At 41.8% G+C, this 27,867-nt stretch overlaps 1 protein-coding gene across 4 annotated transcripts in view; it reads left to right on the top strand.

Annotated features, from left to right (window-relative positions):
- The window catches only part of IL13RA2 (interleukin 13 receptor subunit alpha 2), a 638,692-nt gene that overhangs the window by 575,916 nt on the left and 34,909 nt on the right, over window positions 1-27,867 (top strand). For all 4 annotated transcript variants that reach the window (XM_085607852.1, XM_085607854.1, XM_085607855.1 and 1 more), the window contains exon 8: window positions 13,558-13,705. In XM_085607852.1, coding sequence (XP_085463978.1) covers window positions 13,558-13,705 — 148 coding nt within the window. The remainder of the gene's footprint in view (window positions 1-13,557; window positions 13,706-27,867) is intronic.

Below are 27,867 nucleotides of genomic sequence, written 5' to 3'. Positions count from 1 at the left end.
CATGGTCACAGGTTCAAATCCCGTAGGGTACACGCAGCCTTTCATCCATCTGAGGTTGATAAAATGAGCATCATTTAGTTGGGTAACAATGGTGGAATTTTTTATCCTTTTCACTGTTTTTATATTTGCTAATCACTTTTATCTGTCTATTATTCATTGCAGCGAATTTATTTTCTACAAGTATCACAATGGTTCAATTAATATGGAAAACTCCCCTTTGTGTATTTTTTGTGTACCTTTCTGAGTGAGCACGACTAACTGAGTGAAAATGTTCTAAATCTGTTACCACGATTCCTTGGGGAGTCAGGGTTGTCATGTTCTGAGGTCATTCAGCGCCAAGATGCCTACTGGTGAACATGTGCTTTGCAAATACACGTTATGTTATATATTATGACCTTTAACAGAACCAGCCTGTTCTAATCTGATACTAACATGTAAATATGTTTCAAATCTAAGAGCAAGGGTTTTTGCAAATATCTTAAAGTCTATATTTCTAAGAGAAATGGGCCTATAGTTTTAAAAGAAGTTAGGATACTTTCCCTTTTTAGTTCAATAAATTTTATAGCTTCTGTGAAGGACCCTTGTGAAACATCTGAGGAGGAAAATGTAGCCAGGCATTTATAGAATAACGGAAAAAGAAGATTGTAGAACCATGTGTAAAATTTTACCGTGGAACCATCCAGGCTAGGTGATTTACCTGTGGAAGATTTTTGAGTGCATTCACAAGTTCATGATTTGTCAGAGGTTGTTCTTAAGAGGAAAATTGTGAAGGTTGAGAAATTGGTTTATCCAAAGATTAAAAATATTTAGTTAATGAAGTATCTGGGGGTTTCATTGTCAGATCAAGAGTGTATAGATTGGTATAGTAATGGTAAGAAATTGGGTTAGTGGTAGAGGGTGGTGAAACCCTGCTTAAGCAGGAACCACAATTCTTGTCAGTGTGAAGTCACAAGCAAACCCTAAATTTACCTGTGCACCACCCATGGGTAGCTCGTAACAGAGCAGTCACACTTAACTCAGAGGCAATGTGTAAAGTATTTGCGCAACACTTCATACAGTAACACAGTGAAAACACACCACAAAAGGAGCTCACATCAGGCTAGAAAAATAGAGTAATTTTGAATAAATAAAACAAGACCAGAGTGACAAAAATCCAATCAGTGTAATGGGAGACATTTAAGTTTAAGGATTTTAGTACCAATAGCACCAGAAAGCACATACTGCCAACTGTGGGTTTCTGGTTGTGACTGTCTGAGACAAAATCACAAGGTCAGGCCGACTTCGATGGAGCATGCGCTGGCTACAGGGACTATATTAGGCCAGCTAATGAGAGTACCCTAAATCCCGTTGTGCAGAGCATTGTGAGGGTGCATGTCTAAGATGCCTCTCACAGCTGAAGCGATGTACCAGTTTTGAGCTGCGGCGAGGGTGCGGTTTGAGGTCCAGCATCATCGACCCGGGCTTGCAATGCGAAGTGCAGCATCAAAGATGAGTCCCGCAGTCGAGTGATGCGCCGGTTCCGAGGAGCTACAATGCAGAGTATGGTGTCTTCTGCAAGGCTATCGTCAATGAGGGATGCAAGGGCCTGCTCCGAGGATGTGTTGCATAGCAGCAGTCCCAATGAGGCAAGGAGTTGTGATACAATGCAGGTGTTTGCGACTGAGCCGAAGCATGCAGAAGCAGCGATGTGTCAGTTTTGCTTGGGGTTGCGCTGCTCAGCAGAGGAGATGCATCAGTTCTGCTGGATCCACAGAGGCTGGCACCTTAGGCCCACTTCCAAGGTTCCAGGACAGGGGTTGCACCATATGGCATGGTAGACTCACAGATTGCAGAGTCCAGATGCTTGGTTCAAAGTTATTTGAGTCCTTTGTCCCTGAGGTTGTAGTCAGGAGGCCAGCCAATAAGCCTCTGTAGTTATTTTGGGGTCCTAGTTTTAACAGATTTAGGTCTAGTCCTTATCGCCCAGGCAAGAAGGCAGCCGGCAGCATCTCAGCACAGCAGGGCAACAGTTCTTAAGAGCAGTGGTCCAGCCGACTGGCAGCCCTTTCAGCAGCACAGCAGGCCTTCCTGGCAGAGTATCCAGAGGTTTGTAGAATTGCCGGGTCTGGTGCCTCAGTGGACTAAAGCAGCCACTTCAGGGGCCTATGTTCAACCTTATGGTCACAGGTTCAAGTCCCGGCGGGTCCACTCAGCCTTTCATCCATCTGAGGTCGATAAAATGAGTACCGTACCATTGAGTTGGGTAACAATAAACATCTGTTATTCAGCGCCAGGACACCTGCGGGTAATTGTGCGCTTTACAAATACACCTGTTATGTCCAGAAATATACTGTAAGTTGGTGTCTGAGGTCTAATATTTATACCCGGTGTCCTTCCTCTGCAAGGTGGGATGAGCTTTTAGAGGTTTCTCTTTGAAGTCCCCAGGCATCATGCCTTTCATGTCCTGGCCCTGGACCAACTGTAGGGGGTATGCAGCCTTTGTGTGGAGGCAGGACGCAGCCTATTCAAGTGTAAGTAGGGCTATGCCCAGCTCCGCCCAATCAATCCTGCCAGTGAAGCTCATCCAGGAACACCTAAGCTCTCAATTGTGTATGGCTGTCTTGGAGAAATACACAAAGCACAACTGTCAGCTTCACTCTGTCAGGTGACCCAGAGACAGGTTGCAGACACTAAATGGCTAAGGTGGGAAAATACCAACTTTCTAAAAGTGGCATTTTCAAAACTGTAATTTTAAATTTCATTTGCCATAAGAAGGGTTTTTCATTACAATTCCAAAGACAAGAGACACAAACTCGGAACCTGCTCTCATTTGGACATTACAGCCTATTAAATACAATAATGTGAATCCAATGTTATCCTATGGTTTAAGGTAGGCCTTGCGGTGGTGTAAAAACAAATCTAAGAGTTTTTCACTATCAGGACAGTTAGAATTTCAAATTGCCTGTCCTACATTTTAAAATAAACTTCACCCTGCCCTCTGGGCTGTCTAGGGCCTACTCTGTGGTGACATATGTATTATAAAGGAAGGTTTGGGCCTGGCAAAAGGTTTATTTTGCCAGGTCAAAATGGCAGTTTATAACTGTAAGCTCAGGCTGCAGTGGCAGGCCTGAGACATGTTTGAAGGGCTACTGAAGTGGCTGACACAATGAGTGATGCAGGCCCACTTGTAGAGTTTAAGTGACAGGCCCTGGGTACATAGAGTACCAATTTATTAGGGACATATCTGTAATGCTAATTGGGGACAAGCAAATGTTACCATGTTTAAATGAGTGAGCACATGCACATTAGCACTGGTTAGCAGTGGTAAAGTGTGGAGAGTCCGAAGGCCAGCAAAAATTAGATCATTAAAAAGGGAGAAGAAAGGCAAAAGGTTTGGTGGAAAAGAGCACCCTATGGCTGACAGGTCTGACAATAATGAACAGTGAGAATTTAAAACCTGCTTACACTGTACATTAAGAATAGATTTATTATTTGTTCTCTCTTTTTTATTTTATTTATTGCAATCAGTTTACCAGATCTATTTTTTCCCCTATCATACTGGAAATTCAAATATAATCAATAGCCACATGCTTTATCCACGGAAGTTGTGTTAAACTGTGTTTTAATTGTTACAATTTCTTCTAAATTAGCTTTTATTATTTCTGGAGGTGTAATATTTGTGTTCTGTTTTAATTTTGTCTAAGATGGCTAAGGAATATTTTTCAGAATTTCTTCTTTTAACTGAAACATAAATAACAATAACTCCACTGCAAGCCACTTTCAGAGCATTCCAGACTAAGTGAATCAGAATTTCATCTGTATAAAATTTCCTTCAGGGCATTCATGTACAAATTTATCATATTGCAACAAAAAAGCAATATTAAATCTCCACCAAGAAGAATTAGTCTTATTGTGTAGCATATCAAAGTCCAACCATACTGGAGCATGGTCGGAAATTACTATTAAGCCGATTTCTGAGTTAACTAAGGTCTGAGTCAAACTCTTGCTAAAAAATAAATTGTCTAACTTTGACTGAGATTGATGTGATGCTGAATAAAAGGTATATACCCTCAAATCTGTGTGCAAAAGCATCTGTGAGGGCTCTTTGAGTTATAATTCATTGAAACATTTTATGCGTGGTATTTGGAACAAATTTGACAAGGCAGTGTCTATCTAAAAAGGGGCCTATTATTAGATTACAATCACCCCCAAAAACAAACTTATAAGTAGAGTAGCTCATACGTTTCTGTGATAAGTTAGACCAGAAGTCAGGTATGGGTGATTCCGACCATATACATTCACAATATACAATTCAATGTCATCAATTTTTAAATTTGCCAATACCCCGAACACTCTGAATCTTTTCCCTCTGAGGTACGAGTAGTACCTAAATGCTTATGGTATAAAATAGGTACTTACCAGAAGCTGGAGCAAAGAAAATATCTCCAATCCAATGTTTCTTGAGTTTAGTTATATCCTTGTCCAGCTGAGCCAAGTGGGACAAACCTCGCTATCTTTTGATGCAATTATTCATACCCTTAACATTTCGACTCACAATCCTAAGGTTCATTCAGCACGTTTATGAATGTAATATATCGTTTCATACAAGAAATTATAATTATATGTGAACACCACGAAAAGGCAAGCAGGGAACATAGACAAGAAAGAAGATAAAGAAATGGAAGAATAAGAAAACAGAAAGGTAAATGGGAAAAAATTCCAAAAGTAAAAAAATAATGAAGAGGTTACTCACATGACAGCCATCAAGTGATTCATTACCAAACAAAAGACACACCATAAAAGTCCTAGGCGTATTGGAAAACCTAAGATGGAAGACATGCATACTGCGGCTTTGATTAATGTCAGATGTGACCATAACAATACAGAAGAAAACAGAACAAAGGAAAAACAATAGTGATGTATTAAGTGTAAGTTTATCTTTATAAACCAGGCCCAATATATGTAAATTTGGGATTGCAGGAGTTAGCATCTGGATATTCCTAGTCTGCAGCTCTGTCGCTATGACTCCCTCCCATGTCCCATGCAGAGCCAGAAGGGATGTTTGTTTGTGTGAGACAGTCACTGTATAACTTGCTGATGAGATTTCTGCCATTATCCATTATAAATAAGGTTTGAACTTGTGAGTTTACTAGGGCTTCTTTGTTGGTGATGCACCATTATCCTGGACAGGGTTAACTAGAACTCAGTACATTACAAATTGTGTTTTAGCACCTAAACATCGAAATTGTTAGCCACCTCTTGGTTTTCTTCGTTTAGATATATCAGGTGAGAGAGATTTTTGATTTGCTCCAAACCTTTTCTGGAATCTTCGCCCTTATGCAGTGCCCTGGAGAGGAGGGTATTCTTTTGAAATGTGACAAATGCATTTGTATATTCGTTGCTTTTCTTTCCCAAATGTATTCCTCAGTATGAACTCTCTCCCTTTTAAACCTCACGCCAGACAAATCCCAGCTTGTCTAATTATTTCCTAGCATTTTCAATATGGTTACAAAAGTGATGATTCAAACCGCCACTAATTGTTTTTGTTAATTTACTTTCCTAGCATGCTAGAAAGTTGTATAAAAGTAACACAAAGCAGGGCTTTGCGTCAAGGGGGCTTTCTATGGGTGTTCCCATTCACCAACCTATGGACTGTGGTGAAAAGTCCTATCTACCAACAACACTAATCAGGGTTTTGCACCAAAAAATGACGCCTCTTTCAGGCAGGCACTAAAAAAGAGAGAAGATTTTATTTCTCCACACTTAACCGACTTTGCATGTGGTAGGAACAGTATAAAAGTTTGTCTAGGCATTGTTTTTTTCACTGAACGGTTAACCTTCCTGTACAAAATCTAGGCTAGACATGACGCAGATGCCTTTAGACTATGGTGTACCCAGGCAGCCTGATTGTGCTTCACACTAGGGAGAGAGCAGGACATTGAGATATCTTAGTAAATATGGGGTTGTCCTGATCTCTCTTTCTCTCGCGCAATAATGCCTATCAACTTTGGTTATGGTGTTGCGAGGGCTTTTACTGAATCTATCACCAAGTGTGTTTGTTGGCTCAGAGGAGATATTCAGTCCATTTGTCTTTTCACCAGTTGGATACTGCAGACTGAAACAACAACAGCTTTTCAGGAAGCTGAGATATAAGTGAAGGGGAAGTTAGTCCGGAGATACTTAGATTGTGCAGACACTTCTGCTCTACCAATCATGGTTAATGGTCCTTTTGCATGTTGCCTGCTTTTGAAATGAATGCAAGAGATGCATTCAAGAATTCCTCTGCTGCACATTTGCACATGAAAATGACCGGTAAATGTTTCGGAAATGTGCTACAGAATGGCTACTGTGTTGCCAGTTTCTATTGAGGTGGCCCAATATTGGCATGTGGGATGAAACTGAATCTCTCAACCTCAAGGTCTCAACTGCAGGATGCCATGCCCAGTGCTCCTGTCCTTTTGTGGCAGCTAGGGAAACTGGTGCTGCACCTCCTGAAGTTATCACTATATTCAAAACACAGGTTGCCTGCCTCCAATTGGTCATACATTAGAGACATTAATGTGTTCTTCAGAAAGCACAAGTGCAGCCAACGTGTTTCGCTTTAAAAAAGGGTTCCTCAGTGCTGCAAGTATGCAAGACACATAGATGTAAAAATATGCATGTTTATGGTCATTGACTCCTGGATGGTGAATGCATGACTTCAAACCTTAGCATAGGATATTCATTTTTCTAGCCTAGTTGTGCATAACTCTCACAACTCAGTCCAATTCCCCGCCCATCCCTCTCCACTCTACCTGGGGCAGTAAACCTAGCACCTGTTCACCTCCAGGACCCCAGTGCTTCATTACACACTCTGGCCCCCCCCCCGACAAGCCTTGGTCAGGTGACCGCCAGTCCAACCACAACTCCACTCACACCAACCAACAGCCTCATCGAAACACTGACCCACGATGCACACCTTGGTCACGATAGCGCCAGTCCATATGGTAGGTCGTTCACCACAGAGCCCCCCTCGAACACAACCTCGACTACCAAACCCAAACAAACCTACTCCATATTCAATCGCGACAACCACATCCTGCTCTCTAACAAGGATCTCTCACCGGCTACAGACACTAGGCCCAACCCCTATGTCATGACTACCATTCCCAACTCACTTACCCTAATACTTAGCTGAATATAACAAAAACCTGACTCTATAGCTGAAGATATTTATCAATCAATCAATCAATCAATCAAGAATCTTTATTTTGCAATGTTTCCGAAGCATATAAAGAACATAAGATAGTAACAACATTAAAAATATACATATTATACAAAATAATTAACAGAAATGAGAAAAAAATCATATATAAAATCCTAGTTTAACAACAATTTAAAAAAACAAGAAAAAACATCATTGAAGTTTTATAAAATGCTTAGTGCCATTACAATTAATTAATAAATACACCACTGCTATCCTCAGGTCTACCATTCTATGCTGACTCTCCTATTTTTAAGAGAAGACCTGAGAAACGAGGCCGTAGCATAACATACAAATGGATCACTCCGTACACCACTATTCAGACACCAGACTCTCCAAACAATAGTCCCATCTTTTTCTACTGCATGCTGCTTAACTGGAGATCAGCAGATAAACACACCACCGAAAAAGCTGAAACTATCCTTGCAGACAGATTTGACATTGCAGTAAACAGAAACTTGGCTCAACGAATACGCAACCTCTATACTTGACTTGCTCACACCACCTGGCTATATCATTGCATGACGGGACAGACCAGAATAAATAGGAGGCGGGCTAGCGATCATCCATAAAGAAGAATACTGACTTAACGCATTAGAGACTACAAACTATTCGACCTTTGAGTACCTAGGAGTCAAACTCATTACAAAAGGCACCATTCCCATAAACTCCACACCATCTATCATCCCCTGGTGATCCCATTCTCTTCACTGAAAAACTCACCGACCTACTAACACAGGTTTCTTTAGCTGACACCAACGACTGGGTCTTAGGAGATTTTAGCCTGCACAGGACTGACACAGAAGATGGTACAGTCTGCAACATAACAAAGCTTCTTGATATTAATGACCTCAAGCAACTCTGCAATGAAAATACCCACATCAAAGGCTCCACTCTATATGTGATATTTGCCGGATGTGACCTTGTCATCCTTCGACCTATTATGCCCATCAACTGGTCTGATCATCATCTAATACAATTCATTCCTAAGGTTTAGCTCAGATCCTACCCAGCCCCTTTTCAACAAATGCACGCACTAGGCAAGGAACACCAAACAAGTCCCCCTTTCTGAGTTAGAATTTAGGATCAGCATCCAATTATATCCATGACATCTCCTTCATACTGTAGATGACCTCACCGCCCACTACAGCTTAGTGATGACAGATGTTCTTTACATAGTAGCCCTGCTCAAACTCAAGAGATCAAGAAAATTCCAATCCAGATCTTGGTCCAACTTGGATATAAATAAAGAGAGGAGGCAACTAAGACTGAACGAAAGTCTTTGGAGGCAGAACCTCTCACCAGCACACCTCTCACTTCTCAGATCTGAACTGCTCACCTACAAGAAACACATCTTTAGAAAAATACTTGCTTTTTTTCACAGCCAACTAGACCATGGAAATTCATGACCGAGGGAGCTTTTCAATATAATAAAACAGCAAACTACCCTTACTGACCACCAGGATACAATAGCCACCAATAGACGTTTGTGAAGAAATAGCTAACTTATTTACTTAGAAAGCTGCGAAAATTGAACAATATCTCATCCATCCTACTCCAGTGACACACATGTCACCACGGAAACACACACACGTTACCAAGGAAACCCCGCCCGCCAAAACACTAAAGATTAGAATGATTTCATCCAACAAAATAACATTACTTAGTGGACAGATTTCAAACCTATGACAGAAGGAGAAGTCTTAAAGAACATGGTAAACTTGAAGCCCACAGCCCATTCTTCGGATCCCCTTACCTCCACCCTAGTACATAACCTCAGCCACATCTTTACTTTGTTTTCGACTATAATGATCAGCGCCTCTCTCATCAGGCTGTGTACCTGAATCCCTGCAACTAGTCCAAGTCACACCCATTCTCAAAAAAACAGGGGCAGATTCCAACCACCTCAATAACTTCAAGCCTATGACTAACCTTCTTTTCCTAGCTAAAGGCTGGCTAAAGCATTTGAGAAATCCATCCTCCTGCAACTCAACCAACACCTAGATGAATTCAACCTCTATGACACCTTCCAATCAGGATGCAGGAAAGGCTGAAGCACAGAAGCTGCTATGCTCAACATATCCGATAACATTCTCAAAACCTTAGATGATGGCGACTCCTGCCTCGATACTCATTGATTATTTCATACAAATGGCCCATACACATTCACCCAACTCACTAATCCCTGTTGCGCTGGGGTTCAAGTTTTAATGACGTGAAAACTTGTTTCCTTCACAGATTCATAACCTAGGGCCTTATGCATGAACACATTTTCCCATAGACATTGAATGGTAAAAACCTTTGATACATCTGGCCCTAAATTTATATATCAACACTCTTTCCTCTTGGTCGATGAGGCAATTAGTTAATGGTAATATTAATACTATCTAACTATCTAACTAGCTAAATAATCACAGACTCTCTGTAAGCTTAATAAAGTTTATCTCAAATGTTTGTGAATAATTAATACTCATTTCATACAGGTTACAAATGCAAACAAAGAATCTCACAGAGGGAGAGAAAACAATCAGCAAATGCAAACCGTGTCATACTCATCATCAATTAACAATATGCATATGAAGGAGTGGATAGATGAAGAGACATAAGTTTCAGAGACAAAAATACATTTGCAAATAATTATGCAAAGTATGAGTCAGAATAATAATACAAACCCAAAGGATCTTTGAAATACCACCCCCCTGGCCAAGGAGATGATGGGGGTCCCCTGAAATAGAGTCAGGCAACAAAGTTTCCAGGAATCAGGAGTAGAACAGGGACAGGAACAGCCAGGCCTCTCTGCAAAACTGACGGACAGCAGCGCATCACCCTTCTCTCTTCTGCACTCGATCAGAGCAAAGCTAAGCTTAGCGTTAACCACACCCCCAAATGCACCCCAGTTATACCCTAAAACCTACATGTCTAACCCACATTAGTTGAAATAATTTACAGGATTTGACTTTCCATTGGTCGGTTTGGGAGGTGGTGTATCACACCACCGTGATTTCAGTCATAATTCTTTACATACTCATTGTTCTACATCCTTTCACATTACATAATATTTTAACCAGTTTATTCAATTTAGTACTTGATACATTTAATTATTTTCACATTAGTTTCACAGCCACATCCGTGGAAAAAGTCTTGGGTCCCACGGCCAGTCTCATCCTTTTTGGCAGGCGAACAATGTTCTTTGAGCTGGACAACCTTGGACTTTTGTCCCTCTTTTGCAGCACTCAGCGCCGCTGTCTGTTTTGTCAGGTTATTCTTGCTTACTTTTCCAGCCCCTCATCTATACGGTCAACTTAAGAAACTGCAGGCCCAGTCGGCTCACTATGGCGAATGAAACATATACATTCATTAATTACATGGAAATGCACTTTTCACTGTTTACCTCTCACCTTTGCACTATCCCCTGTTAATATATTTCCTAGCATAAGCTTAGAGCAAAAGCGGCATAATTCATTATCATTTTTAAAGCAAGATGCAAGATGCGAAATGCGGCTTAGACATGCCCTAATTTTGTTTCTTTCGAAACGCAATTGTAAAAATGTGGCCTAGTTCTTTCATGCATTAGTTCACATTAGTGCACACATGCGCAAAGCAGTTTCCCCGTGTTCATGTGATTTTACATGTTAATTTTTCACTGCACAGTGTTAGTATGTATTACCGGGGTGTTAATCTGAGCAGGTTTCTTTTTGAAAATTCCTGCTCCATAACTAATTCTACTGGATTTATCTGCGGGATTCAACACAGTAAATCATCCGGCTTAATTTGAGACTCTCAAGAATCACGCTGTTATCAATGGTATAGTCCTGAGATGGCTCACTTCCTATCTACAACATCGCTCCCAACAAATAAAAACCCACAGTTATTTCTCTCAGCTGCACCAGTTCCACAAGGTGTTCCACAAGGCTCAGTCCTCTCTCCTGACCTATTTAATCTCTTCATGGAACCCCTCACAGTTATTCTAAACTAAGCCGAGTTAAATATCACCTTTATGCTGATGACACACAGCTCAACTACAAAATACTATCACTCAGAGTCATCCAGCATCTGAATAACACACTACACAAAATACAATCCTGGTTAAACACCAATCACCAAAAGTTGAACCCCACAAAGGCTGAACATATACTTTTTTCTCCTAAAAATAAACATTTACCAGCTCAAGAATGGCTCGAGTACTTGAATACACTAAACTGTTCTCTCTTACTTTCTAACTCAGTAAATTCATTGGGACATAAACATGTCATTTGAGGAACACATCAATGATTCAGCCAAAGGAGCATGCCACACACTAAAATACCCCAAGAAAATCAAACAGTTTATTCCCTCTGACGGTCTTAAGAATGTAGTGCAATCAGTTTTCCTTTAGGAACTTAACTATGGCAATGCCATCATCACTGGGACTCCGAAAAGTCACCTTGCGCCCTTAAGAGCAACTCTCAACACAGCTGCCAGACTCATTACAGGTACTAAATGATTTGTTCACATCTCACCGGCCCTATGGAGTCTCAACTGGCTTCATATAGAAGGAAGATGCATCCTCAAGAACAAACTATCAAGAGCAGGAAAAGATGGGGCCCTGAGAAGCTCACACTGACTTCTTCTCATAACTTTGAATCTGAAGAAGAAAATATCCCAGGTGCGCTCTTACTCAGGAAACTCCCCTAAGATTTGAAACTCAATACCTAAGGATCTCCGATGCAACCCCTTCTTTTCCAGCTTCAAACGTGACTTCAAATCTTGATTGCTTAACACCTGCTTCAACACGCTCACAAGCTGATCCATGTTTCTCATAGATCCAGCCCCATTGTCAGGATCCTCCACAGTGGTCACTTGACTAATTCAGACTTTAAATTGTTGCTTAAGCCACTACCTTATTGTTGAATGGTACTGTGCTTTGTTGCCTTTTTGACCCACATGAATGTCTGCATGTAGTTTGATTGTACTTATTCACATATCTTGTAAAGTGCTCTAATACCCTTGAATCTAGCCAGCACTATGTAAAACTAAAAAGATAACCAAAAAATGAATACTGAAGCAGGGTCAAGACCAATGTTCATATAGATAGGTCAAAATTGAGGTGGAGTGTTGTGCAATAACAATGGATTAGAGTGTGTGCCTGAGTAATTACCTGTGTCTGAGAATAATTCAAGCATTTCATTCATCACTTTTTTGTATGCCTCACTAAGTGTGACAGGTGTGCTCAGTTGTGGGTCCCATGCTCGCTGTGCCACTGGAGCCAAATTGCAGCCAAATGAAGATCCCCACTCAGGGTGAAACCAGTCTAGGGTTGCTTGTGTTCCGGTACAGACAGGACTTAGCATGGCTGTTCGGCCTAAACTGTTTCTATGGCAGCAGGGCTAAGACTGATCTGCATATAGCTGGGTCCAATTTGAGATAGCATAATGTGCAAAATAAAGTTGGAGTGGGATGCGGTCCTTAGTAATAGCCAGTGGCTGAGAGTAATTTGAGCATTACATCCATTACATTTTTGTATACTACACTATGACTCCCTAGGTACGACAGGTATGGCCAGACATGGGTCCCTTGCTTACTTTGTTCTGGATCCAAGGTTCAGTCATCCGAAGAGCCCTACTCAGGGCACTACTGGTCTTGGGTTGCTTGTATCCCGGTTCAGAGAAGATCTGGCCAAGGAGTTTCACTTTGGGTAATTCTTCAAGACCACAGGAGCAGTCTCAAAGCATTGCCAAACTTTTTATCCTTGTGATTTGCTATGACTTGCAATGCACACTATCCCGATTTGCGGAGTCATTTGGGTACTCACAATCTATTTATAGTTATAGTCCACTGTTGTATCCTGGAAGAGCAAAGAACTCCCCGTTTTGCTAGAAAAGCTTTTCTTCCTCCAGGGCTTTTTCAGAGAAAACCCTGCTTTATCCGAAAATTGCATGGAAGACAAGTCACTCAACCTCGCAAACAAACGTTCTGCATACTAGTCCATTCATCAGAGAATTTGCAGGAATTAAGCTGCATAACTGAGTAAAATATAAAAAGGCCGCGAAACAAATTACCTGGCTTTGCCTCTTTGGAATAATAATTTAACAATTGGCCCTATTCTTCCAAGCCAAGCTATTTTGTGCAGGTCAGAAAAATTCCTATCATAGTTAAATGATGCTAGAAGGGAAGATGCTAAAACCCATGTGCAGATAGGTGTAGCTCCACTTGTAGACTCATCCATCCACAAACTGTGGTCTATAAATAATATAGAATTGCAAGACAAAGTAAATCGTTGTCGGTAGACTTTATCATAATGAAAATACACTCTAGCGCCGAGTCTAACTGGTTTATTTTAAACTTTTATTTTCTAGGCTTTGCCAATAGAAAGAGAAGCAACCTACACAACCTACACATTTAACCACAATCTTTCACTGTGTGCTCGAGTGAGAGGAAAAGTCCATATGTTCTGTGCTGACGACGGATTTTGGAGTGAATGGAGCCCGACCAGGTGCCTGCATGGTATGCAGAACTTTCCTGTAATTATTTTTACGGTTGTGAAGCTGTTCTTGGGGTTTATATTTTGTGCAACAGTAATGACGATTACTTTCCCTTTTTACACGTGATTTTTCATATATAGATTGAATTAGCATAATTGCAATTGAAACTAAGGACCATATGTACAACAGTTTTTTGCGGTCGCAAAAGGGATATCAAACCGTTTGCGACCGCAAAAAATGGTGGTGTTATGTACAACTCTATTTTGCAACTCCCTGTCTCACAAAATAGCGTTTACGACTCGCTATTAGGAAGGGGAGTGCCAAGGCCATCCCTTCCTAATAGCGACTCTAACATTCGGTCGCAAAACACTCGCAATTTACCACCTGCTTCAAGTAGGTGGTAAACCACTCGCAAACTTTGTGAATGGGTGCGAAAATATTTTTTAAGAACAGCCCTTATAAAATGAAACTGAAAAGTTAGATTTTTCTTTTTTAAATGCATTCCGTTTTCCTTTAAGGAAAACAGGCTGCATTTTTAAAAAAACCTGCTTTGTTGAAAAAGCAGTCACAGACACGCTGGTCTGCTGACCCCAGCAGGCCTCTATTTCTGTGAGTGCTAGCCATTCCCAATGGGGTCACAAATTGCGCTTGCCTCATGAATATTGATAAGGCATGCAATTTGCAACCCCATTGGGAATCGCAAACAGTGTCTGAGACACTGTTGTACATTCAGTTTAGCAAGTCACAAATTGTGAGTCTCAATTCTGCGCAATTTGCGACTCGCTAAACTGAATGGTTGTACATCTGGCCCTAAGTTCCTATAATGTTTAGAAATGTGTCTAATAATGTGTTTTATTTATGCCACATTTTCTATGCAAAACGCCATTTTAGACAACATGGATGCCATCTCTGTCACTCACTCCTGTTCCCCATAGCCACCCCCCCCCCACGCACATTCTCTCCTCACAGGCACCACATTGCACAGACAAGCTAACATGTAGTAGTTTATTTCCACTGTATGATTATGTTGCGTTCAATGAACTTTACTGTGTTCCCTATGACATATAATGTTTGTCAAGGCTCTTCTGCTTAGGTCGCTAGTCTATTCAATTTGTGAAAGTTTAATTGCTTCATATACCGTATTTGTTGAAACACCTCCAAATGACATTAGCATGAAGAGTGTTGAATAGTTTTTTTTTTCTTTTTAGGATTTGGGATGGTGGAGTTGAGAAACTGGGTTACTGGTTGAGTCGGGGGGGGGGGGTGAAACCCTACTTAAGCAGCACCCTCAATTCTTGTCAGAGTGAAACATGAGCAAACCCCAACTTACATGTGCTTAACACTCTGGTGGCATAGCACAAAAGCAGTCCAGCTTAACATAGAGGCAATGTGTACAGTATTTATGCAGCACGCAAGTAAGAAATAAGGTGAAAACACAACACAAGGAAAATCTCACACCAATTTAGAGAAATAGATTAAAATTCAATACATTATTTGACATCACAATGACAAAAATGCAATCAGTAGAACTGGAGATATGCAATTTTATAGCACTTAGAAGCAAAAAGCGCCAACCGTGGTTATCTGGTGATAATGGACCGGGTACAAGTCACAAGATCAGGCCAAGCGAGAAGGAGTGCAGGCCGATAAAGGATTGAGTAGAGTCCACTGACATAGTACCTTGTGGCCAAGGCATCTGGATGCTGAGTCTCTGTGTTGAGCAGCTAGGACCGGAGTCGAGGAGTCAATAATGAGGAGCTGCGATGCGAGGTCCGGTATTGAAATGCGTGGCACTGCCGCAAACTCGATGAAGGAGCTAGCGATGTGAGGCTCTGTGTCCTCATCAAGGAAGCTGTTGACAGGAGCTTGCAAGGACTTGTGCTTTGTTGCTTCAGCACTGAGGACAAGATGTATTGCGCTGGGCCAATGCTGGCTTCGAGCTACTTCGTAAAAGAAGTAACTGTTGCTTGCGGGCCTTGTGCAGTGATGCGTTTGCACCCAGAACAAGATGCGCCGTGCTGGGTCGATGCCAGTGGTGAGCGGGGTCAAGATCTGAGGAGTTACGTCGACGTTGAAGAAACCTGCTATGTCCCTTTCATTTTGAACTGGGGGCCAGCAACTAACCCATGAAGATTTTCTGGAGTTCTGGGTTTACCCAAACAGGCTGGATTAAGCAGTCCAGCTCACATCAACAGAAGAAAATTCCTAGTGCAGCAACAGCAGTCCTTGGGCAGCAAAGCAGTCCTTAGTCAGAAAAGCAGAATTTAGGTAGCAGGGCAGTCTTCCCAGCTGGGCAGTCTTTCTTCCCAACAGAGTCCACAGGTCCAGAAGTGATCTGAAGAGTTGGGTCTTTGAAGTGAGAGAAGCGTCTAGAATCTTACCCTACAGAAGCGTCTGGAATTTCTTGCCCCCCTGCCCTGGCTTTGTCTTTGTGATGTGCAAGTGTGGTTGGTGACAACTCCTCCCTCTCATCCTGACAAAGCTGGTCCACCCTGATAACACCTATAACCCCTTTGTCTCACTGTCTGGGAGAAATACTCAAAGACCAAGTGCCAGCTACACCTTGTCATGTGACCCAGGATACAGGCTGCAGGCACCAAATGGTTAAGATAACAAAATGCTAACTTTCTAAAATTCAAAAAGAACAATTGATGGACAGAATGCAGAACAATGTCATACATTCACCCCAGTACAGAGATCTGGGCCTAAATCCATTTTTTTTGCTCACCATGCCATTCCAGTTTGGACCCAGCCATATGCAAATCAGTCTTAACCCTGCGCCCAATGGGAACAGGCAGCCCAAACTGCCAGGTCAGGTCCTCCCTGGACTGGAAACAAGCATCCTAGGACCGGTTTGGGGGGTTCACCCCTCATCAGCCAGGATAGCTTGACTCTAGTGGCATGGAGAGCATGGGACCCATGTCTGGACTTATACGTCCCACTCGGGATGACAAATGCAAAAAGAACAATGGATGGATAGAATGCAGAACAATGTCATACATTCACACCAGTACAGAGATCAGGGCCTAAATCCATCGTTTTTTTGCTCACCATGCCATTCCAGTTTGGACCCAGCCATATGCAAATCAGTCTTGACCCTGCGCCCAATGGGAACAGTCCAGCCCAAACTACCAGGGGGTGAATGTTTTGATTTGTTCTGCATTCCGTCCATCAATTATGTGTCTTTAACTTTCTAAAATTGGCATTGTCAGAATTGAGACTTAAAATTCAACTTCATCATTAAAGAGGGTGTTACATTACAATCTTTAACAACCAAACTTGATTTTCTAACCTGCTCCCAATTGGAAGTTACCACTTATTAAATGCAGGAAGGTAACCTAATGTTATCCTATGGGAGAAGTAGTCCTTGCAGCAGTGAAAAACACATTTAAGAGTGTTTCACTGCAAGGACATGTAAAAGTTAAAAGTACATGTACAACCTTTTCAAAACACAGCACCCTACCCTATAAGCTGTTTAGGAGCTACCCAGTGGTGACATATATTTAAAAGGTAGAAATAGACCTGCCAAAAGATTTGTTTTGGTTACAACTGCACATTCAGGCTGCAATGGCAGGCCTGAGATCTGTTGAATGGGCTGCATAAGTGGGTGGCACAATCAATGCTGCATGCTAGCAAGTAGCATTTAAATTAAAGACCTTGGGTAAAGGTAGTACCATTTTACTAGAGACTTTCAAGTTAAATAAATGTGCCAATTAATTGCAAGACAGTTACAGCATGTGTAAAGAAGAGAGTATAAGCACTTTAGCAGTTAGCAGTGGTAAAGTGTTGCAGTCCTAAAGGCAACAAAAACAAATTCAGCAAAAACAGGAGGAGTAAGGCAAACTGTATAGGGGAAGACCACCCTAAGGCTGACTTATCTAACAGTGTTTATGTGTGAAGGTAATGATCTGTATTTTTCTCGTGTGCTGAATTGCTAAAAAAACATTCTTTTGCTCACACCACAATCACCTCAATGTTTTGTCATTATACTAATTTTCTATGCAAGAATGGTGTAAAAGAACCCCTTCATTTGGGGGGTGAGTGAGAGACTTTTGAAGTTTAATTGATGCTGCTAGGGATGCTGTCGAAATTTCTCCTGATTTTGCTGCTCATTTGAGACGTCTGATTTTACATACTCTATATACCTTTGCTCCTGAGAGCCTTCATGGCATTTACCCTGTGCCGCTTATTTTTGAATTTTGTGATAAAACCTTTTCACTTTCCATATTTTTGAATTTTGTGATAAAACCTTTTCACTTTCCATATTTTTGAATTTTGTGATAAAACCTTTTCACTTTCTATTGATTTCAATGAAAAGTCCTTGCAGCCAGCTGGTCACTTCCACCAAACAGAGCCTATGCAAGTTGTGGGTGCAAGGGCCCATTTGCATCATAAAGAAGAGTTGCGCCTAGAATCCAGAACACAAACTGCTTGCACTCCAGGATGACTGTTTCGGAGTCATTGAGTGAAATGGGCTCACAATTGAGCAATGAACAGACATCACTCTTTCTACCACCATTAAAATCATAGTCGGAGATGACAACCTTCATTTGACGATTGAAAGGATATTAGAGGTTGTCCTCCTTGTGGAAATAAGTAGAGAAGTTATCGCAATTTTCTGTTGACTTGCTGCGGGGGGATTTTGAAATGTATCCCTGGCTTCATTGTTAGATTTATCAATATGACTAACCAAAGCCTCAGCCTAAGCATGCTTAATCTTCTTACTGAAGCTTTCAATGCCGCTTTGTATGCTCCTTTATTTCCTATTGATAATGCTTCCTCCATTTCCTTTCCAGTTGTTTTTAGAATCTTCTTTCCTTCTTTATTTCAGGGGAAAACCAGAAAGCGGAGGGTTGTTGTTGTTGTCGAAGGGCCATCTTATTGATGGTGTGTAGTTAACAAACACTAAAAGATAAAATTTCAGACTCTAACATTCCCTACAGGATTATCCCAGAGGGGTCTAGAGCCTTTAACAGATTATGCTCGGTAATTTTGTGACTAAGGTCATGTTAAAATTGTTGTCTTGGTGTCCCTAAAACGCCTTCAGATAGAACCATCAAGAAAGCACTAAACAGCGATCTGATCATGCAATTTATGTGGTTTTACCTGCTACTAGAATGGAGCAATTGGAGAAGATAACTTTTGGAACCTAAAACGTTTTGTTGGTGGTTTAGATTGTCTATTGCCTCCGTCAGCTTAAGTGCTGCCTGACAGGCCAATTCATTTAAATGAACATTAAAATCACCTAAGATCATAAAATATGAAAACTGTAGCAGAAAAGGTGTGACTGCATTGGCTAAAGCCTCACCAAAATGTACTCAATATCCTGGCGGATGGTAGATTAGTGCTTCTGAAAAAGAGAAATTATGTGACAGTTTGATAGAAAATATGAGCCTCTCTGCCTTATACAGCCCCTCCAGTTTCCGTGTTGTACAGGCAAGGGATAATTGGTGAATGACTGCTACTCCTCCATCCTTCTGAGGTTCCAGATCTATTTGAGAAATATCATAGCCTTCTGGTATGGCTTGTGCAATGTCAGGGACGAAGGATGCTCTCAGACAGCTTTCAGTAAGAAATAGTAGATGCCACGTTTCCACTGTCAGGTGGATCCAAATGTCCTGCGCATGCTTTGGGGGGGATCTAACACTGATCAAGCGGGACTTAAGATGAATTGAGCCTCTGCCTGAATTATGTGCTTTTGGATTAATATATTCCACCTCGTTTTAATGTCCCTTATCCTGACATTTAAAGGCTCGATTGCATATTGACAAGCATCATTTGAAGATATTGGTACTGAGAGAAATAAAATGATTTGCACAAGCAACTCCCTACTCTTAGAGTAGATTTTCTAAGACTCTTGCTTGATGCGGGGGTTCCATCTATGTTAGTGCTGCTGGACTTGTCTGTAACTTTCGATACAGTATTTAACTCAAGGCTGTTACAAAAAATTCAAGAAATAGGTATCAATGGGACAGCTTTTAAAAGGATCCAAAAGGTTTGGGTGATAGAACCCAAACCATTTCTTAGTCGTTTTCTTCCCGTAAGATGCAGCTTGACAAGGGTGTACCACAGGGCTCATGATTAAACTCTACATTCTTTAATATATCTGTGGCCACCCATTGCTAAGATTGTAGAGCCATTTGGCTTAAAAAATAATATCTTACACTGATGACACTCAGCCGACCTTTACTTTTGTAAAGATCTGGCTAAAAATAAAGATTGTTTTGCAAAGGGAATGTCAGCCATTTCAAGTTGGATCACAGCCAACTGCTTACAGCTGAATGTCGATAAGACAGAAATTATGCTGTTTGGCAAGGCAATGACTCTTTGTTCTGATGAGTGGTGGCCCTTTCAATTGGGCACAGTTCCGACTCGCAGACAGTGTAAAATCTTGGCGTAAAAATAGACCAAGCACTGTTTATGAAAGAGCAGATCCTGGCTACTACTTGTCTTTGCTTTCATACTATCTGTCTACTACCTATGTTCCTATCTCTGATAGAAGAACATTAGTCCAGGACCTACTAGTTATCAGACTGGACTATGGTAATTCTTTACTGGCCGCAGCAAATGAGACGCTCATGACAAATTTACAAGTAGTGCAAAATACTGCGGCCAGGCATGTTCTCTCATCAGGGTCTCCTTCGGCCCCAGCGTTGAAAGCCTTACACTGGCTACCAGTAAGGCAGAGGCACATTTCTAAAATCTGTTGCATTACCTATTATGCTTTAAGAGGTAAAGGCCCTATCTTCAGTAGAAACCTAAATGCAATTTACCTACCAGAAGCCGCCTTGTTGAGTGTACCCCGTATCCGTTTGACTAGATGGGGAGGCAGAGCCTTTTCTTACCTGGCTTCGTTCTGCTGGAACAACTTTCCTCTTAACGTTTGTCTCTGTACTAACTATTATAAATTCGGTAAATTGTTGAAAACTTCTTTATTTTAATTGATTTCTCTCCTGCTTGTTGCTTGCTTGTATGTGAAGGCAGCGCCGAGATGCCCTTGGGTGGGTTGTGCTCTAAATTTAATTTAATTAACATAACATAACATTGGAGCAAGTAGACTTTCCTACTAAACCCCCCTTTATCTTATTTTCCTTGGTCATGTGGGCAACGTGGTTAGTGTTGGCCACAATTTGTATGTGGAAAGGTACTTGGCTTGGGTGCACAGTTGGGGTGTCTGCTGCCTTAATTACTTAATCAGTTTCCCAATACTAGAGTGTTAAAATTAAAAATTGTGCCTCTAGGAGTAACCAAACTAAGGGCCTGATTCACTAAGGTGAGCTTACACTTTTTTGTAACTTTATGATTGTTTGCTATTCACAAAGGTATTTTACATGTAGTATATTTACTAATGTGGCATCTCCACACATAAAAGATAGGACTGTCCTATCTTATTATGTGCAGAGACTCCACAGCCGTAAAAGAACAAAAAATGGGAAACTGCCAATTTAAAAGCCTTTAAGAGCTCTTTCTCTTTCTATAAAAATAAAAAATGTTTCACCAAACAACTCCTTTTTAAACAGCATAAAAACAATGCTAAGTACTGTAGAATAAAACACCTAGAGAGAGACCTGCAGACTGTGCATCTGCACCGCAAGGTGCATTATATTGGGGATCCAATCTTGATTGCCTCGTCAGTTTCCCAATACTAAAGTGCTAAAGTTCAAAACAACGCCTCTAAGTGGAACCAAAGTCAGTATAAAAAAATGCAGCAGGCTGATTTAAAAAGCGTTAAGTGGTCTTTCTCCTTCTATAAAAACACAACAATTTCTTCCCCTACCAGCCCCCTTTAAAACAGCACAAAACAGTGCTAATGAATGGAACGTTCAACACCTAGAAAGTGCTATGCAAGCTCACTGGGGTCAGTGAGCGAGTTATCGATTAGATGTTGGCGCAACACTGTAAAACAGTTACTGAGCATGTGCTCAGAATCATATTGTGCAAATTACTCACTTTGCTGTCACTTTATCCAACCATGTAGTGCACACCTGGAGAGAAGTCCATAAAATCTACCCAAGACTGGTTAGGTAGTTTGTGACTGTCCCTAAATCTTAAATTATATACATTTGGGGTGAGACCAATCCTTGTGATAAGGGCTGCTTTCATGGGGGTGTAGGACATTTGTTTAGCCACCTCTAAAGCGAACGGGGTATTGTTGCTAATAGCTGACATGTGCCTCCACAAACTAGCCCCCCAAATCTCCTCTGGGACCCCATGATTTTATGGAGCTACCTAATAGGCTCCGAACCACCTACATCATCCCTCACATCAAAGCTAGACACCAGGTCCTTGGGCATGTGGACCCTTCTGTCTTCAATAGACACTTTACGGTCACCGCTGCAATTACTACTGGACTCTGTGAGCTATTGCATTTTCACGTCCATTTCCTTTAGACTCACTTATTGAGCCAACAGTTTCTTTTCCTCTAGACTTAGCTTTCTATTTTCCAAGGTCCTATTCTCAAATGTAGCCAGTTCCAACTGGGCTAGCTGTCGCTTGTACTTGGTTACATCTTTCCAGTCCATCTCCCCTGTGGGTAGGGAGGCGGCTGCATCAGATGTCCTCCTTAGAAGGATTTGGTGAGTGGGACAAGATCGGGATCTCCAGAGTGGGTGATGCTGGCAAGGGCTACACTTCAAATCATATCAGGCGCTCCAGGAAGAATATGGCCTTCACAGATCTTAATTTTTTAGATACCTGCAATTGCGCCACACTCTGGAACAACACCATGATTTGTTGTAGAAACTCCTGGAGGGTTGCCCCCTAGAGCTCCAGATCCCAGCAGTAACAATTGTAGAAAAAGGTATCTCTCGGATCTACAGATCACTCATAGTACACTTCCCTGAGCTGTTCGTGCCCTTAAGATGGCTGGGCCACCCAGAGGACTTTGACTGGATCGACACTCATATGGCGTCCAGAGTGCAGGTAATATCTTTCAGGCATCGGCTCCTATTGCTTAATTATTTGCATACGACCTACAAAACACCCAGCGTCTTTTTGGCCAAGCGTACTGGTGCTGCTTCAAAATCCCAGCCCACTTTTAGCATATTGTAGGGGGCTGTCCAGTGATTGCGGGATACTGGGGCAGGATAGTTGAGGTCCTATTCAGGGTAGGAGGGAGGCCCACTTACTCCTCACCACTGCCCATTCTATAGGGGGGGCTGAATCAGGGGAGACAAAACCTTGGTAGGGATTGGAGTGGCATTTGCAAAGAGGGAGGTGGTTTCTGCCTTTCCCATCACCTGCCAGCACAATGAAAACAGGCGGCAGACTGGTACGTTAAGCAGGAAAGAGCTGTATATGAGGCCGGGGTTGTCCCCAAAAATATGCAAAGTTGTGGGGTAAATGGTTGGAATATCGTGGACTACCATGATGTATATGTGTGGGGTAATATAGAAATGCATGTAATATGCCCTTACGTTAATGTACTGAAGTGCCTGGGAACATTTTATGTGTTATATTATGTTTAAAAAACAATATAATTCAGTTTGTGAAAAAAAGAAGTAGGGCCGTCCTCTGGGAAACAAGGCAGTCCTCATGCAGCAGGGCAGTCGTTTGGGGAGCACGTCACTCCTACTTCTGTGATGTCCTCATATCCAGGAGTGTACTGTAGAGTGGCTGTGGAGGTCCAATATTTATACCTGGTGCCAGCCTTTCAAGTGTGGGGGATTCCCTGTTCTACCCCCACACCAGTTTCTGGAAAGTCTTCCCTTACCCTGTCAAGGCTCCAAGAAGTCCTGGGTGACAAAAGACTAGTGTCAGGTTCCTTTGTGTGTGCTGGAGTCAAAGCCCTTTGAAATATAAGTAGGGCTGGGCACATCTCCACCCCTTGCCATCCAATCAGCATGGCCTATCCTGTCAATACTTAATCTGACTTTACCACTAAAGAGAATATTACTTTAAAACTCACTTGAGTCTAAGCAGCATATCTCTTTTTGCTCCTAATCAAAAGTTATCACTTAACAAATGTAATAAGGTAACCCCATGTTAGTCAATCCGAGAGATAGACCTTAGAGTAGTGAAAAATGACTTTAGTGGGTTTTCACTACCAAGACATGTAAAACTCAAAAACAGTGGTAAAGTGCACAGAGTCCTAATACAAATAAAAAACGTTTCAGCAACAGAAGGCAAAAATATGGGGGAGAATTTGCAAAAAGGGCTCAGTCCAACAGTCATCTTTTCTCTTTCTCTCTCTCCTTCACTATACTTGGTTCATTTGGCTGCCCTGAGTGCACATCCCACTGCTCTGTCATACTATTCATTTAAAGGGGCCGATTCCGATCCGGGTCGGAAAGCACTCCGACAGAGCCGGACCCGGAGTGTTTTCCGATCTAGCCGGAGTCCTGCAGTCCGACCGAGCGAGTATGATGTAGCTGTATGCTGTCGAACTCGGTTTGGTCGGACTCCCATAGAAGTCAATGGGAGCCGGTCGTATGACGCGTACATGGGCTTCCATTGACTGAATGGGTACGTCGCGGATAAGTGCGCCCCTACAGTGAGTACGCGTCAGTGCCATCCGCACCGTACATGCCTGTGTTGGGGAGACCCATGGGTCTCACCTTGTGTCCGAGTCGTAGGGCTGCGGATGACAGGGGGTCGACGCGGACCCCCAAAGGCAACTACCCGGACGATTTGCGAGCCGGACACTCCGGCTCGCACAGGCTGTCTGACGCGTGCATCGTACTGGCTCGGTCGTGAATCGCATCCATTGCAAGCCACGGTTAGCTTCCGACCGAGACGTGCAGAGCGGTTCAGACGAGGAAATGAGTCGGGCGGTCGGTGAATTTCATGTAGCTCGCATCATACTTGCTCGCTCGTACAGCTGTACGATTCGGGCGGAAAACACGCGTACGGCGCGTAGTTTTTCCGGCTGGATCGCGTTCGGTGCCCTTCCGACCCGGTTCGGAATCGGCCCCAAAATGTTATTTATGAGCTTTGGTCTGCAGATCTGCCTATAAGACCTATAAGGAATGCATTTCGTTTTTTTAGATTGACCCAGTTTACCAACTCATCAGGCCCAACTCATCGGGCCCTGTGGCAACCCCCACTTTAGCTACTAGAGTAGGGATTCATCACAGCACTGAAACATAAAGAGCTTGTGTCCTTTGCACCAACCAGGCACAGATTAGCGGCACATGCAGTGTTCTTTCAGGTCAGACATCTTAAGAATGAAACTGGTATTTTGCACCTTTTGTGTAGCTCAGATGCCTTTGAGAAATTTCTGCTGTTTCTAGAATAAAGGACGTTGAACATGTATGGTAACATTACAATCAATTCCTGAACCAAGGGATTTTCTGGTACCTTTGAAACCACAGCATACGTACCTTTGTTTCCGCATCCGGCCAGTCCATCCACATTTTTAAAACATTTCCACAGATTCCCAATATTTTCAGTTAGTGCCTCCTCCTTCATCTTGCCATTAGTGCCCTAGTTATAACTACGAGCTCACCATGCCATTCCAGTTTGGACCCAGCCAAATGCAAATCAGTCTTGACCCTGCACCCAATGGGAACAGTCCAGCCCGAACTTCCAGGGGGTGAATGTTTTGATTTGTTCTGCATTCCATCCCTCAATTATGTGTCTTTAACTTTCTAAAATTGGCATTGTCAGAATTGAGACTTAAAATTCAACTTTATCATTAAAGAGGGTGTTAAATTACAATTCTTTAAAAACCAAACTTGATTTTCTAACCTGCTCCCAATTGGAAGTCACCACTTATTAAATGCAGAAAGGTAACCTAATGTTATCCAATGGGAGAAGTAGTCCTTGCAGCAGTGAAAAACACATTTAAGAGTTTTTCACTGCAAGGACATGTAAAAGTTAAAAGTACATGTACAACCTTTTCAAAACACAGCACCCTGCCATATAAGCTGTTTAGGAGCTACCCAGTGGTGACATATATTTAAAAGGTAGAGATAGACCTGCCAAAAGATTTGTTTTGGATACAACTGCACATTCAGGCTGCAATGGCAGGCCTGAGATCTGTTGAATGGGCTGCATAAGTGGGTGGCACAATAAATGCTGCATGCTAGCAAGTAGCATTTAAATTAAAGACCCTGGGTAAAGGTAGTACCATTTTACTAGAGACTTTCAAGTTAAATAAATGTGCCAATAAATTGTAAGAGCAAGAGTCTTAGAGAATCAGCATGTGTAAAGAAGAGAGAATAAGCACTTTAGCACTAGTAAGCAGTGGTAAAGTGTTGCAGTCCTAAAGGCAACAAAAACAAATTCAGTAAAAACAGGAGGAGTAAGGCAAACTGTATGGGGAAGACCATCCTAAGGCTGACTTATCTAACAGTGTTTATGTGTGAAGGTAATGATCTATATTTTTCTCATATGCTGAATTGCTAAAAAAACATTATTTTGCTCACACCACAATCACCTCAATGTTTTGTCATTATACTAATTTTCTATGCAAGAATGGTGTAAAAGAACCCCTTCATTTTGGGGGTGAGTGAGAGACTTTTGAAGTTTAATTGATGCTGCTAGGGATGCTGTCGAAATTTCTCCTGATTTTGCTGCTCATTTGAGACGTCTGATTTTACATACTCTAAATACCTTTGCTCCTGAGAGCCTTCATGGCATTTACCCTGTGCCGCTTATTTTTGAATTTTGTGATAAAACCTTTTCACTTTCCATATTTTTGATTTTTGTGATAAAACCTTTTCACTTTCCATTTATTTCAATGAAAAGTCCTTGCAGCCAGCTGGTCACTTCCACCAAACAGAGCCTATGCAAGTTGTGGGTGCAAGGGCCCATTTGCATCATAAAGAAGAGTTGCGCCTTGAATCCAGAACACAAACTGCTTGCACTCCAGGATGACTATTTCGGAGTCATTGAGTGAAATGGGCTCACAATTGAGCAATGAACAGACGTCACTCTTTCTACCACCATTAAAATCATAGTCGGAGATGACAACCTTCATTTGACGATTGAAATGATATTAGAGGTTGTCCTCCTTGTGGAAATAAGTAGAGAAGTTATCGCAATTTTCTGTTGACTTGCTGTGGGGGATTTTGAAATGTATCCCTGGATTCATTGTTAGATTTATCAATATGACTAACCAAAGCCTCAGCCTAAGCATGCTTAATCTTCTTACTGAAGCTTTCAATGCCGCTTTGTATGCTCCTTTATTTCCTATTGATAATGCTTCCTCCATTTCCTTTCCAGTTGTTTTTAGAATCTTCTTTCCTTCTTTATTTCAGGGGAAAACCAGAAGGCGGAGGGTTGTTGTTGTTGTCGAAGGGCCATCTTATTGATGGTGTGTAGTTAACAAACATTAAAAGATAAAATTTCAGACTCTAACATTCCCTACAGGATTATCCCAGAGGGGTCTACAGCCTTTAACAGATTATGCTCGGTAATTTTGTGACTAAGGTCATGTTAAAATTGTTGTCTTGGTGTCCCTCAATACGCCTTCAGATAGAACCATCAAGAAAGCACTAAACAGTGATCTGATCATGCAATTTATGTGGTTATACCTGCTACTAGAATGGAGCAATTGGAGAAGATAACTTTTGGAACCTAAAATGTGTTGTTGGTGGTTTAGATTGTCTATTGCCTCCGTCAGCTTAAGTGCTGCCCGACAGGCCAATTCATTTAAATGAACATTAAAATCACCTAAGATCATAAAATATGAAAACTGTAGTAGAAAAGGTGTGACTGCATTGGCTAAAGCCTCACCAAAATGTGATCAATATCCTGGCGGATGGTAGATTAGTGCTTCTGAAAAAGAGAAATTATGTGACAGTTTGATAGAAAATATGAGCCTCTCTGCCTCATACAGCCCCTCCAGTTTCCGTGTTGTACAGGCAAGGGATAATGGGTGAATGACTGCTACTCCTCCATCCTTCTGAGGTTCCAGATCTATTTGAGAAATATCATAGCCTTCTGGTATGGCTTGTGCAATGTCAGGGACGAAGGATGCTCTCAGACAGCTTTCAGTAAGAAATAGTAGATGCCACGTTTCCACTGTCAGGTGGATCCAAATGTCCAGCGCATGCTTTGGGGGGGATCTAACACTGATCAAGCGGGACTTAAGATGAATTGAGCCTCTTCCTGAATTATGTGCTTTTGGATTAATATATTCCACCTCGTTTTAATGTCCCTTATCCTGACATTTAAAGGCTCGATTGCATATTGACAAGCATCATTTGAAGATATTGGTACTGAGAGAAATAAAATGAT

The sequence above is a fragment of the Triturus cristatus genome, chromosome 5_2, assembly GCF_964204655.1.
Source record: "Triturus cristatus chromosome 5_2, aTriCri1.1, whole genome shotgun sequence".
Classification (NCBI taxonomy): Eukaryota; Metazoa; Chordata; class Amphibia; order Caudata; family Salamandridae; genus Triturus; species Triturus cristatus.
The sequence above is the reverse complement of the archived record's forward strand: the minus strand, read 5'-3'. Positions and strand labels throughout refer to the sequence as shown.